We start from the raw sequence: 15722 nt of genomic DNA, 5'->3' as shown, positions 1-15722 counted from the left end.
AGTCCATGATGAGGGCAACCTAACTCAATATCCTTGAAGCACTCCCATGCATCATAAAAAGTCTCATTATCCTCTTGAAAGAACTTGGTCAAGCTATCCCGCATATAAGTAGTCAAGAACACTCTTTGCATATCGGCCCAAGAGAGAATGGATCTTGGCTTGAGCTTATGAAACCATGTGCGTGCTTGATCTTTCAAAGAAAATGGGAATAATCGAAGCTTCAAACCCTCCAAAGTTAATCCTCCCAAGTGCATAGTGGAACATATGGCATCAAACTCAATTATATGATCATGTGGCCTCTCACTAGCCATGCCATGGAAAGTAGGGAGAATAGACAACATGTTAGGCTTGATCTCAAAGTTGGCATTTGTCGGAGGAAGCACAATGCAAGATGGAGCATTTACAATGCTAGGACATGAATAATGGCTCAATGGAATCTCTTCCTCATCTTGTAGTACTTGACGCTCGTCACCCATATCTACTACTCGAATAGGAGACCTAGAAGGTGCTTGTGAGCGATGTCTTGGTCTCCTAACTCTCCTTGTTGGTCTTCCTCTAGGTAATCTTTGCAAAACACAACCACTTCTCAAATTGATAGGTAGTAGAGTGTCACTCATATACCTATGAAAGATCAATAAGAAATCGAGTATCTCAATAACCAAAATATAAGCAAGATAAGCACCAATTCAACCCACGCAAAATTAACAAGTAATTAGAGGGGTAAAAAGAGAATGAAACACAAGTAGTACTAAATTTGACTAAACTAACCGAAGAAATGAAAATAAAATAAAATAAAACAAAATAAAATAAAATAAAATAAATAACAACTAAACAAAGAAACAAGAGATAAAGATAAAAATAAAAATAAAAATAAAAGTATGCTAAAAATGACCCAAAATGCCAATTACCAAGGGATTAAGGCTATTAAACCCTAATCCCCGGCAACGGCGCCATTGACTTGACTCATAAACTCTTCGCAAGCGTACGAATCGTTGTCAAGTAAGGGAAATATTTGGACCTTAGTTTATCGTACCTCGGGGATTAGGTGTTGGACCTAACCAAGATAATTGGCGGTAGGATACTAAAAGCACACACGAAAAATAAAAAGTAAAATAAAAAGTATAAACAATCAAGGCACCAAGCCTTGGCAATGCTCGGCTTAGCTCACACCAAGTCTATTCAAAGCCACTAACTTGTAGCCTCAAGATGGGTATACACAAATGAGTCGATGGATTTAATATTTGAGAGTTGATTTGAACTAAACAAAAAGTAATAAAATGTAAAGCGATTAATAAAAATGCAAGGAAATTAAACTAGAAAAGTGTGAACAATATAATGGGAATGTCGGGTGCTAGGGAGGTTCCTTCACCCAAATCTCATGTGTCGGAAGCTAATCTAATGTAGATGCAAATTTCCTACTTTGGCGGTAGTTGTATCCAAGGCGGTTCAAGGCTCAAGGACCGAAATTCTCTTTCATTGTATTTCTACTCCGGTTCAAGGGTCGTAGGAACTCACTTGGCATGAATTAGAGCCGGTTCAAGGGTCTCTAATTCACATCAAGAGGCCTAAAAATCGAGGAATTAGACTACTAAGCGACCCGCCCGCGCATTCACGCAACGGGTGTAAATCACCATGCTTATAACCCCTCGAATACGAAATTGAAGGTTTCTAGCTTAGGAATTACAGGGGGTCAAGCCTCTAACTCCATCCTAGACATGCTCAAAATACACACCCTAGAGTTGACTAGGCTCCTAGACATGCATTTTAACCCAACAAAAATTGATATAAGCATCCAACAAATTAAATTGCATCATGACATTAAAATAGGCATCCTTTACATAAAATTTGGACTAGGGCACACAACCCTAGCCCCCAACAACAAATCTACTCACTACCCATCATTAAACAAACATCAATATACCAAATTTAAAGAGGAACAAAGTGAAGAGAAGTAGGAGTAACAACAACAAGCCACAAATTGCTATAAAGCAATTATGGCTAGCCTTGATTTATGGCTCCCCACTTTTACCCAAATTTAATGGTGATGAATTTCTCGATGTTTGGGCTCCCCCTTTGAAATTTGTGGAATTGATGAGAAGATTGAATCTTAGTGAGGTAGATCTTGGTGAGGAGAATTTCTTGGTGAGGAGGAAATAAAATCTTGGTGAGGTGAGAAAATCTTGGTGAGGAGGGATGAAAATCTTGGTGAGGTGGGATGAAAAAGATGAGAAGGAAGAAATTGTGAGAGAGAGAGAGTTGGAGGTGGGTTGGTTTCGATGGGAGAAGAAGAAGAAAAGAAAGAAATGGGGTTAATTGCAAAATATATGGGTCTGGGCGTGAGTGATAAGAAGAGAGGCAAAATTGGGTTAATTGATATGCGGCGGAATTGTGTCTCTTCTCTGTGTGGTACTGTGTATATATATAATTAGGTTGTCCCCTGTTCACCGAGAGGTAAAGGAATGAATGGGAATTGTGGTCTGGTTGGTGTGAAAGAGGGACAAGCACGTGTCAGCATATGGGTGGCTAGGAGATGAAAGAAGAGAGTAAGCTTGATTGCTGCACGTGGAAGACAGCTTATTACCACCTTGTTAATTAAACCAATTTGATTTAATTAAATGTTAAGCTGCCACACTTCCAATTAAACTCATTCCTTTTTTTTTCTTTTGCTTTGTGTGTTCAAGTTCCTCCATTTCCGATGATATCGCTCTTGGTTGATTTTTTTGTCATTTTCTGGGAACCTTCATTTTGCTCCAATTTTGCACAACTTCTTCCGAAATCCACAACTCCTCTTATTTACTACAGAATAAATAAAAATGGATTAATTACATAATAATTGACTTGAGGATTAGCTTAATTCTAGTATTTTAGATATAATTACACGTATATAAATGCGTGTAGTCAGGTGTCCGGTCTTGTATTGTGCTAAGTACAATAATGCGCCTATTGTACATAAGTAAGCACTTTCGCTATTAACACGTCTTCGTCATCATCCCTGGGACGAAACGGATCCCTTTTAGGGCTAAGACTACGGACGACCATGGGAGTGCATTTTTGACTTTATCAAAAATGTCTATTGACACGGTATACAAGTTCTGAATCTAGACAAAACCGTGTTCTCCCAAGGTCCTTCCTCTCAAACTCGGATTTAAGGTGTTCAGCGGTTTCCCTTAACTCTCAAGGGTTCCAATTATGTTTATCAACATAAACCGCGACAATTGCAAATCCGGAACTTGTCATGGAAACACGTGGGCATAGTTCACCATAACCCTTCCCAATCAAGTAGTCATTTTAGTGAGCATTTCAACCTCGTTGCAAATGCGCTCCGTGGTCTAGAGCCACTTGACTTGGGTAAATGAAGTCCACAAGAACCTTCATTATATTCCGTATCTAGATCCCCATAAAGATACATAGTGACCACATTCGTAAGCTGCATGTTTAGTTATTTGGAAGCTACCAAACTGACAAGGTAGTGGAGTGCAATGACATCCATTACGAGATAATATGTCTTCTCGTAGTCGATTCCAGGGCGTTGTGAGAAACCCTGCGTCATAAGGTGAGATTGCCATCTCTTTTCCTCATCACACTATCTAACGAAGACCTGTTAATGTCAATAGGTTTTATGTTAGGAGGTATTGGCATCTCAGGCCCGAAATCCTTCCTCTTCGTTAGTGAATCCAATTCAACCTGGATCGCATCTTTCCATTTAGGCAAAGTTTCTCTACGTTGGCATTCTTAACGGAGTAAGGTTCGATGTCATTGGTCTCAATAGTTCCACGTCCTCATGTACACTAGTGTAGTTCGTAGAGATCTCTATATTTTCAGGAATTGGTTCTAACATTGAGGCGTCCCCCAACGATGTCTCTTGGACATAACCACAATCCAAAATATTCTCATAAGACAGATTATGAGTATCAATGATCAATGGATCAAGTTGTGCCAAACTCGCTCTCTTCTTAGGGCGAGAATCCATCGAACCTATGGGTCTCCTACTCTCTATAGCGGAACCCATGGCCTATGACACCATTATGCCACCTTTGTGGCGTCACCATACTACCATCCATGGTAGTGGTGCAGTACCCATCTTCTCTGGGTGGCACCATGTCCTCTTGTGGGGACATTAATCCTTGCAGGTATGTTTTCAGTAGGTATATGTGATCTCGTCACTTTTAGGGGATCAAGATGAGACATAGTGGGGACAGACCACGACAATTCCTGTCGTTCCTGTTGAACATTGACGTTCTAATCTCCCCCTAACGACGGCAAGACTGTCTCATCAAAATGACAATTCGTAAATCCAGCGAAATAGAGATCGCCTGTCAAGAGTTTTACATAGCGGACTTATAGTTGGAGACTCATGTCTAACAAATATATATATGCATTCGTTGCAATGACTCATGTTGATGCGCTGTGGCGGTGCAATTGGCACGTGAACTGCACACTTAAATATGCATAAATACGAGATATTAAACTCGAACCCAGTCACTAGCTTTAACGCAAATAAAAGTTGAGTGGCTGCTATGAGTCGTAGACGAATTAGCATAGCTGCATGCGTTATTGCATAACCCAAGCAGAAATATTAGTGCGCATTACCAATGTCCGGGCTACCATTGTAGTCGTTTAATGGTGGCTTTTCCGCGAGACCAATTGGATGTGTACATGGGAATATGATACTTGATATCAATACCCAATGATATGCAATAGTTATCGAAAAGGATTAAATTCAGTTTAGTCCCTCAGACTTTAGGCCAAACATCAGTTTGGTCCCTCATCTTTTTTTTTAATCAAACTCATCCCTGATCTCTCAAATTGCATCAACCTCGTCCAAAATTTGAATCCGGCCCCAAATGTGACGTCATCTGCTGAGCTGGAGCAGACAAGGAGGTCCCACAGTAAGGGCATAATGGACATTTCATATTTAATCTAATTTCTATTTTTTTCTCTCTTATTTTCTCCCTCGTGCTCTCTCTCACTCACATCTGAAACAGAGAGAGGAGCTCTCTCTCTCTCTCTCTCTCACTCTCACACACACACACACACACATATTCCCAGCCACCGTGAACACCGGCCGACCACCATGAGAAGCAGCCGTTCCCAGCGGCGCCACCACCGCAGTCACCACCATCCCCGCCGATTTTTCTTCGATTATGTCAGCGGGGTTAAGATGTTCAAGTCCAATTTCGGGGAGTTCTTCGATCATCACAACCCACCAATCCAATACCTAACCAAAATGTAATGCAGACACCACAACCCAAGATTGAAGAAACCCACAACACAGAACCGAGCAATCAACAACTTCCATTCAACAACCAACAAATTACATCAAAAAAAGAGAGAGACAGAAATGAACCGAGCTCCGAGTTTAGCAGACACCTCCCTCGATCTTGCGGGCCTCTCTCCTTGTCTCCTCCCACCCCGATTCCTGTAGATTCAGATTCGAATCCGTCATTTGGATCTCTCTCCAGTTCGGATCCCGGATCGATCCGTTTCGCCTTGTCTGGATGCTTTCTCGTTGATCTGAGAGCATCACGGTTTCCGCATACCGAATCGCTGCCGGGTCAAGTAGCTTTGGGCTGCCTCAACAAGTCCAAGTCAGTCACCGGAGAAGAAGACGAGGACGATGCCTATCAAGAGGCAGAGGCGGAGGCGAAGAGAGAGGCTTCGACGGTGGATTTGATCGAGGCCTCCTGTTGCTCCGGTTTTGAGAGGGTGTGGAGGTGGTCGAGGGTGTGAGCAGAGGATTCATGGTGGCCGGCCGGTGTTCACGGTGGCTGGGAATATGTGTGAGTGAGAGAGAGAGAGCTCCTCTCTGTTTCAGATGTGAGTGAGAGAAAGCAAGAGAGAGAAGAGAGAGAAAATAAGAGAAAAAAAAATAGAAATTAGATTAAATACGAAATGTCCATTATGCCCTTCATGTGGGACCTCCTTGTCTGTTCCAGCTCAACAGATGACGTCACAATTGGGGCCGGATTCAAATTTTGGATGAGGTTGATGCAATTTGAGAAATCAGGGATGAGTTTGATTAAAAAAAAAAGATGAGGGACCAAACTGATGTTTGGCCTAAAGTCTGAGGGACTAAACTGAATTTAATCCTATCGAAAATTTTCGATGTAAACTCTCTAGCATTATCAAGGCAAATTGATTGAATGAGATGATCTGGGTAGTGAGCCCGTAGCCATATGTTATGTATTAGGAGTGTAGTATAAGCAGCATTACGAGTGGATAATGGCGCAACACGTGACCATCGTGTTTGCGTATCAACCAACACCATAAAACATCTATACGGTCCGCAAGTTGGTTGATAAAATCCATAGAATTCCCTTAGATTCTTTATAAGAATGAAATTATTTCCTCAATCTCCTTTGCATAGGATGGTCTCAATCCTAAATAACAGGCTTTACAGAACGAAACATGGGCTTTATAATCAACCACTAAAGGTTTTGGTGAAGCCATAGTGTCACAATGGACTTGAGAAGTAGATAGAGGAGTTTATGGCGTCAATGCCATGTATTTACCACAGGGGGTAGGCGGCACTGGCCATGTATGGCGTATCTTTGCACAATCATGGCTCCATGAGGCGCATGTGCAGCTCCTCGAACCAATTCTTGGTTCTTACTTTTCTTTGTTCTGAAAATGGATGTTCGTGTAAAGTCTTTAATACACGGATCATCATGTCAAAGCCTATATGTGTCAAAATCCCATAAGTCGTCTCTCATGACATAGTTGGATTCAATAACTCAAATAGTGGTTGCATACAACCCACTAGAGCGACACATAAGTTTCTCTAATACTCGTTTATGTCCGTAGTCATTAGAGGTGATGCAAAGGAACTCTGTCCATTCTCATAATGTGTTTCCACATGAAAACCATTGGCTCTTATATAATAAAGTTCGAATTAAGGTATGTCCAAGACATTAAGTAAAAGAATTGAAACTTTATTAATAGCCAATGATTACATCAAAGTTTCCAAAGTCTAATCCAAAATAAAATCAAAGTAAGACACATTGTAGTCACTCTATCCGTTTGGTAATTCCAATCAAATATGACCAGGAAAGTAGAGAGAGATGTTGGTGGAGCGAGGCTCTCTTTAGTACCAAGACTCTCAATGACTTTCCTAGACATCACATTTTATTGGGTCTGCCACATAAGAAAGAGTTAATACAATTGTCATTTATTGACTAAGGCAAATTGCCATTACAAAAGTTATTGGAAAAAAAAAAAAACTAATCTAATCAAAGTCTGTTGCATCCTTGTGCACTTCATCTTCAGCTTTGAAGTCCCATATGGTGAGATTGACATCTCCACCATCTTCTTCTTCTTCTGCAAGGTACACTTCTTGCTCTCTCATGTCTCTATATGCCCTGTAGCTTGCAGCTAGTTCCTCACTTGCCTTGCATTGCTTGAACCAATGCTCAATTGATCCACATCGATGACACTCATCATTGCGGTTGCCTCCCTTTAATTGAGGTGTACGTTGTGCACGTTGCGGGCGTTCCCTAGGAGGGTTGGTGCCACCACCACGACCCATTGAGCCATCATTACGGCTAGGGATACCACGACCCCCTCTCCCACGTGTGGCATTACCACCACGTGTATCCGCACCAAACTTGCGGTTTCCTTCCTGGTTAGGGCGGTTATATGGGCTCATACGTCCCTCATGTCCCCCATTCTTAGGGTACCGCTCCTTGCGCCCTCCTTTGGGTGCATTATAATTCGCCTCATGAACGCTCTTAGTTCCAATGGGCCTTGAATTATAATTCCTCACGAGTATGTTATCTTGTTTCTCAGCTACAGATATAATATTGATAAGCTGATGAAACCTCGTGATCCGTCCAGCATTGACTTCAGTACAGTATTGCTTTGATACCACAATGGCTGAAACGGGGAAAGTAGAGAGAGTCTTCTCAATTAGCTCTTGCTCTGTGACAGGTTGCCCACAGAATCTCAACATGGATTGTAAGCGAAGAGCCTCTGAATTATATTCAGCAACAGACTTGAAGTCAGCAAAGCGCAGATTGTTCCATTGAACCTTCAAGTCAGGGAGGAGGGAATCTTGGACATTGCCAAAGCGCTCTTCTAGCGCTACCCATAGCTCTCTTGCATCCTTGATCGACATATATTCCAATCTGAGTGCCTTGTCCATATGGCGTCGCATCAAGATAACTGCTTGAGCATGCTTTGTAGATGTTCGGTTGAACATAAGATCCAGGTTAGGTGCCTGGATTATGGGTAAAATTCCCTTTGAAGTGAGATGGTTCTCAACATCGGTTACCCAACTGTGGTAATCCGAGCCTGTTGAGTCAAGCATGCGAAAATCGAGTCTAGGTTCATTCGACATCCTGAAAATAAGAAGAGAAGATATATTAGTTTCGGAGCTAAACTTCCACGAAAACTAAAATAATAAGATTTCCGAGCTATGCTACCAAGAAATCATTTTCCAAGAATCTCTTTTGGATTAGACCAACAATGATGTTTAATATGGTCACAATTTGATGCTTACGGACGCTCTTAGTCCAAGCATTGTGAACGCTCTTAGTTCACACGAACACTCTTAGTTCGTTTAATTATTAACACTCTTAGTTCATACGAACACTCTTAGTAATCCCCACAATTCCGCTTTGTTAAGTACTCAAAATCATTTGGCAACATATATTCCAATATTATGCAGAAAATAAAAGGAATTTAAATACAAGAAAGCAACAACCTTAATTATAAAAACTTACATGATTTTGCTTGAGGACACGTGCGTGTTGGAGCAGGCGTGTTTTTTTTTTTTTTTCTGGGCTTTCCTCCCTTTTTTTTTTCTTTCTGGCCAGCCGGGTCCCCTCCTTTCCTTTTCCCCTTTTTTTTCTTTTCGGGCCGGGTCCCTTCTTTTTCTGTTTTTTTTTTTTCGGTCTTCCTCCCTCCCCTTTTTTTTCGCGACTTTTCATCCTCTGGGTCTTCTCCCTGCAGTTCGCCGGTGTGCAGATCGGAGGAGGGCTGGGCTGTTGCAGATCACGGCCTGGGCTGCTGGGCTATGCGAAGGAGGGCTGTTGCAGTGAGCTTGATGCTGCAGTTTCGCCGGTGGTATGGGTGCAGGGAAACAGGCGGTGTGTTGATCGGTGGAGGGCTGGGGCAGCATTGGTGCGCGGGTTGTAGGATGCAGGGAGGCTGCGCAGGAGGCTGGGCTGCTGGTGCAGTTCGACGTGGGCACGGGGGCGCTGCTGTTAGTCGGCCTCTCTTCCTTTTTTTTTGGGTTGGCGGCAGTGAAGAAGTTCTAGGGTTTTTTCTTCTGAAGCTATGGTTAGAACTCGTGCTGATAACGTGTTGTAGGATGTAGGAGAATAGAATTGTGTTTATTATTGATAATAGGAGCCCTTTATATAGGGAGTTTACAGAGTACACAAAAAGTAATAGAATCGGAATACAATTAGTATACCTATGGTACTTTCCTGTTACAACTCTAACCCTAGTTTGTAGAGGCACACATTATGTCAATATCCTTTAACAACAGTATTATTATTGTATAAAATACTAATTAGCATTTTCATTCCTTGATCTTGTACGAGTAGTGTTTGAAGCCTTTACATTAGGCTTGCCAGCCAAGGTTGGTTAGATCAATAGCGTAGTCTATGATGGTGATGGTCTATGTTGGGAAATTGCTGGCTCCAAGCTTCCAACGACTTTCAAAGCAGGTTCGTCTATCCTTTTCTTTTACTTTTGCTTTCTAAATTCTAGGCATTGTTTAATTCTTATTCACTTTCACTCGCTCAAGTTAAGACATCCTTGTCTAAAACTTGCTCAACAAGGAGTGAAGTTCTTGATCATGGGGAACATAGATGCCCACTTTCCTTTTCCCCTTGGAGAGATTCTAGACGATTCTTGGCTTGAACTTCGCATAAGGGTTAAGGCATTGTGACTCATTGGTCCCTTAACTTTCAGAACATTCTTGGCCAAAAAGTTCACTTTCAACATCATTTAAACAAAATAAACTGGACAAATTAAGGGAATTTAAATAATCCTAGTGTAACATATTTGTCAATTACTTTAATATCAACCACCAACCTTAATTGGATGAAATCTTAGTTTAGGCATTTAGAACTTGTTGCATTACACTTTCAGTACAATTAAGAGAGAAACTAAGCAAATGAACAAAAGGTCAACCATCATGGCCTTGCTACGTGTCAAAATGCAATTCGACTTCTCAGAGCTGACCAGTGACAAAGTCATTGCTGCGAAGCACGGGATCATGACAGTCGTTTATTCTATTCAAAAACAGAGGCAAGATTCTCTAGACCAAGCATAACTGCCATGACAAGTTGTGGCAAAAAAAAAAAAAAAGCACAGAGCTGCCATGACAAGTTATTTAACAACGGGAGATGTACTTGAAACTTGAGGACCAATCTTTGACCTCTGCTCTTTTTCTTCCTATAAATATTGGCTTCATGAGCTTTGCTTCATCCACAGAAAGCAGTAGTTACCTCTGATCGAGCTTACATTTCAAAGTCAATGTGAGCTTTGCATTACATTCTTCTAGCTCTTTTAGTTAACTTCATGCCTAATGATAATGTAGTATTATGTCAATTGCATTTTCTTTCAAAGCTTTTGCTATGTTCTGCATTCTCTTTACTGTTTTTAGTTGAGAGTTACTAATTTTAATTTTTACTTTGATACAGCAATTGCCATTATCAACTAGTCAGCATGGTCAAGACAGTTTCCTTGTTTGGATTTCCCACTGTGGAGTCTCCGGAAGCAGTGACAAAATTTCTGGAGGAGTATACTGGAGAAGGAACTGTTATCTCTGTGAATGTTCTTCCTCCAAAAGATGGCGCATCAAGATCATCTGCCATAGTTGAATTCACAACAGCAGAATGTGCTGAAATAATAATTCCATTAGCGGATGCTCGACGCCTGTGGTATGGAGAGTCTTATCTGAAAGCTCGAGAATGGAAGCGTGACTTGGCACAGAGATCAAAAGTCTTGGAGGAACATGTGACACTTCACTTTGGATGCAAGATATCTGAGGAGAAGTTTTCGGTGCTTTGGACAAAATCAGATGTTTCTGTGACATTTGGGATGGAACTGAAAAATGTGCACTTGTCTTTCTCCTATGATTGTGCTGAATACAAGTTTGAGCTCCCATCTGACACTATTTGCCGGATTGAGCTGCGTTGTCCACTTGGTCAGTTTACAAAGTTTCTTCTCATCCAGGTTTGTCAAAGTTCTTACTGCTTGATTCCCCTATTTTGCTGCTCTTCATATATTGTTTATATACTTGTACTTAAATCCTAGTAACTTCTAACTTTAGCTAGCATGAAGTTCATTATCTTGCAAAATAAACTGTTCTATGCTAGCTTTTTATGAGTTATACCAGTAAAAAAAACATTTCTGGGGTGTATTTAAGTAGTGATACTTTTATAGGGTTTAGACTCATGTTGTATTTAATTTAGATAAAAAGCAGTGACTTTTGGCTCTGGATAATATACAGAAATATGGTTTCTCTCAGTGAAACTTAGGTGTGATGTCATGTTTGATTACTATTTCGGTTCTAAACTTCTAATAAAGTTTGAGTATTTGAGCACTTACCTATTGCATTATAGTATGACTATGTGCGTCACTTGGGAAAAGTATCTAACATTTTCTCTTCTTGCCAGTTACGTGGTGCCCCTCGGATTTATAAGAAAAATGTAACTTCGGCTTCTGACAACTCCCGGGTTCGAGAAGTTGATTTCACTCCATCATGCTGCATCGGGCAATCCTCTTCTTTATGTTTGGAGCTTCCATTAAGTTGTGCACTTCCAGACCTAGGCGAGAGTTTCATTCACTATATAGAGAATGAAGGACAGTTTGTGCTGAAGACGGGAAACACTTTCTCCGGAAATTCAGCTCTTGTTCCTATTCTGGCTCCACCCCTAGGGATTGACTTACCATTTAAAATCCTGTTCAAGATAAATTCATTGGTTCAGCATGGTTGTATTCCCGGGCAAGCTCTTGATGTCAGTTTCTATAATCTAGTGGATCCTACTAGAATAAGAATTGAATATATAGAGTGTGCCCTGGACAAACTGTTTAACTCCAAGGAGTGCTGCTATGAACCTGTGAGGTGGCTTCTTAAGCAGTACGAAATGTACCAGGCATGCAAGCAGATTCCTCAGTCACCAGCTATATCTTTAGATGAAGACTTTGTGTATGTACACAGGGTTCAGATTACACCATGTAAAGTATACTTCTGTGGTCCAGAGATAAATCTCTCCAATCGTGTTTTACGAAATTATCCTGAAGATATTGACAATTTTCTTAGGGTTTCTTTTGTTGATGAGGACTTGGGGAAGATACATTCTGTAGATTTGTGTCCGCGGACAGGTCGTGCAGAAGAGGAGAGGAGAACTAGAGTATATGAAAGAATACTTTCTACTCTAAGAGATGGGATAGTGATTGGCGAAAAGAAGTTTGAGTTTCTTGCATTTTCATCTAGTCAATTGCGAGAACACTCTGTATGGATGTTTGCTTCCAGAAGGGGCCTTACTGCACAAGGAATTAGAGACTGGATGGGTGATTTTAGTCACATTAAAAATGCAGCTAAATATGCAGCCAGGCTTGGTCAGTCTTTCAGCTCTTCCAGGGAGACTTTTAGTGTTGGATCGGACGAAATTGAAGTCATTCCTGATGTAGAAATTGAAAGAGGCAGAACCAAATATTGCTTCTCTGATGGAATTGGGAAGATATCTATTGATTTTGCTGAAAGAGTGGCAAGAAAATGTGGGAAAAGTTCTACTCCATCCGCCTTTCAAATCCGCTATGCTGGCTACAAAGGTATTGTGGCAGTTGATCCAAAATTGTCAAAGAAGCTGGCATTGAGAAAGAGCATGTGCAAGTTCAAATCACTCAACACAAAGTTAGATGTCCTGGCATGGAGCAGGTACCAACCTTGTTTCCTCAATCGTCAATTGATTACCCTTTTGTCTACTCTTGGAGTTCAGGATCATGTTTTTGAGAAGAAGCAAACGCAGGCAATGAATCAATTGGAAGGGATTCTAACTGATCCATTGAAAGCACAGGAGGCACTGGAATTGATGTTCCATGGAGAGGCGACCAACATTCTAAAGGAAATGTTGATGTTTTATAAGCCAAATGCAGAGCCATTTCTCTCATTGATGCTACAATCATTATGTGCATCAAAACTTGAAGAACTGCGGAGTAGAACACGAATTTTTGTTCAAGATGGAAGATCTATGAAGGGATGCCTAGATGAAACAGGGACATTGGAATATGGTCAGGTATTTGTGCAATGTTCTCACCATGCTATCTTCAATGGCAGCACTACAACTGCAAGCCAAGAAAATTTTACTGTTGAGGGCAAAGTAGTTGTTACTAAACACCCGTGTTTACACCCGGGAGATGTGCGTGTTCTTATGGCTGTGGATGTGCCAGCGTTACACCACATGGTGGATTGCGTTGTGTTCCCCCAAAAAGGAAAGAGGTAACTTTCAGATTGCTTAATACTTGCATTTGTATTTCAGTCTTTCTTGTATTGTTTGATATATATACTGACTAAAACTTCTTTCCATTAAATAGGCCTCATCCTAATGAATGCTCAGGCGGCGATTTAGATGGAGATGATTACTTTGTTAGCTGGGATAGTGACCTGATTCCACCGCGGCAATCTGAACCCATGAACTATACCCCAGCACCAACTGTGGAATTGGATCATAATGTTACAATGGAGGTATGGTATTATTCAAATTATCATGTAAAATGTAGTGAAGCATAATTTTAAACATGTCTTTATATTGTGTTCTGCTGTGTAACACTACAGGAAGTTGAGGAGTCTTTTACCAACTACATAGTGAATGACAACTTGGGCATCATTTCAAATGCACATCTTGTCTTTGCAGACAGAAAACCTCGGAAGGCTATGAGTGATGAATGTATTAAACTCGCCAAGCTCCACTCCGATGCTGTTGATTCTCCTAAAACTGGTGTACTAGTGGAACTGCCACGTAGACTGCGTGTCCAAGAATACCCAGATTTCATGGAAAAGATTGACAGGAAAACCTATGAGTCCAAGCGTGTGATTGGGAAGCTCTTCCGACAGGTGAAAGATATTGAGCTAGGATCACATTCACACTCTTTTAAGTTCAAGTCCTTCACTATGGAAGTGGCTAGGAGGTTTTATGATCCTGACATGGAGGTAGATGGATTCGAATATTACATCAATGATGCCATGAGTTGCAAAAGTAAGTATGACTACAAGCTGGGAAACCTGATGGACTATTATGGTATCAAAACTGAAGCTGAAATACTGAGTGGAAACATCACGAATGTATCAAATTTCTTCAACAAGAGAAAGGACTTGGAGTCAATTAACTACGCTGTGAGGTCATTGAAGAAGGAGGCAAGAACATGGTTTATGGAGAAGCCAAATGGTGATGATCCATCAGATTTCGGAACTGATATTGATAATGTGTATGCAGCCAAAGCATCAGCATGGTACCATGTTACATATCATCATCGTTACTGGGGTTGCTACAACAAGGCTATGGCAAGAGACCATTTCCTGAGTTTTCCATGGTGTGTTTTCGACATGCTTATCCAGATCAAGAGGGAGAAAACAAGTAGAAGAACTCGTTGACAAAAGTCACCACTGAAGAGCCATTTGACTTGGCAGCCTAGTGGCATGTGTCTGAGAATTTTACATTAATGCTTAGCTGTTGTGTATTTTCTTTAATTTTCTGAATAAGATTAGCACACTATGTTGTATTAATTTCTGTCTTAGAACATTGCTTTCGCAAGCCTCTCTCAAGAATCAAGTTAGTGACCTTGTTCACTTTCTTTCTTTTGCTGTTCAATTCGAATTCTTGTTTGCAAGCCATTGTTGAATTCGTTTCATTCTGTTTGTATATAGTTGTTAATATATTAGTTGTTGTTTGAGGACAAGTATGAAATGATAAACAGAGAGAGAGAGTAATGTTTCTGTGAGAATAGAGATTCAAGTGTGTTTATTCATCTCACACAAAGAGGTATTTATAGGAAAATATTACAAGTGTGAAAGCTCAAAGAGTAACTCAATTTGATAACCTCTACATTCACAGCTGCAGCCTTCTATGGTGGCTGTGATGATGATAAAATGCCATGCTTGTTGCCCTTTGGCATAAAGCTTGTCACACAAGTCACAATACCTACATTATACACTCAAGTACCTATTTGTATACATGATATAGACATTTATACTATGACTCATGTTTTGTACATGTGAATCATATATACTACAACACTCCCCCTTGGATATTTCATGTCAAATAGTATTGTTTAGGTCGTGCGCTTCGAAATTGCCTCGTTAAAAACCTTGCCAAGTAATAAAACCCTGTGGGAAAAAACAACCTTGGTCGAAGGAGAAAAAGAGCACAACGCGCGTTTGAGTGTGGAGTATGTAACTGGATACTCCCCCTGATTTAGACTCCCCCTGAAGATCGTGGGAGTTCGGATAGCCTTCTCAATCCGATACTCTTCACATGTTTCTCGAAAGGGGATTTTGGTAACGACTTAGTAAATAAGTCCGCTACATTTTCCTCTGATCGGATTTGATTTACTTCAATTTTTAGAAGTGTTTGTTGTTGCTGATTGTAGAAGAATTTTGGCGATATATGCTTGGTATTGTCCCCCTTGATGAAACCTAATTTCATTTGCTCAATACAAGCTGCATTATCTTCGTAAATGCATGTAGGTTCTTCTGTGGTGGACTTCAA

The 15722-nt window shown here is 40.7% G+C and overlaps 1 protein-coding gene and 1 pseudogene across 1 annotated transcript; both read left to right on the top strand.

The window, feature by feature from the left end:
- On the top strand, window positions 1-113 carry LOC112191135 (annotated as a pseudogene).
- A 10236-nt stretch (window positions 114-10349) lies between these two features.
- Window positions 10350-14848, top strand: LOC112186259 (probable RNA-dependent RNA polymerase 1). Its single transcript, XM_024324614.2, has 5 exons — window positions 10350-10487; window positions 10653-11187; window positions 11631-13456; window positions 13552-13702; window positions 13793-14848. Exons 2-5 carry the CDS (start codon window positions 10678-10680, stop codon window positions 14606-14608), a joined length of 3303 nt encoding a protein of 1100 aa, XP_024180382.1. The 5' UTR covers window positions 10350-10487; window positions 10653-10677; the 3' UTR covers window positions 14609-14848.
- Window positions 14849-15722: the final 874 nt, after the last annotated feature.

This window comes from Rosa chinensis, chromosome 2, assembly GCF_002994745.2.
Source record: "Rosa chinensis cultivar Old Blush chromosome 2, RchiOBHm-V2, whole genome shotgun sequence".
Lineage (NCBI taxonomy): Eukaryota > Viridiplantae > Streptophyta > Magnoliopsida > Rosales > Rosaceae > Rosa > Rosa chinensis.
This window is presented reverse-complemented; position numbering and strand designations above follow the sequence as displayed.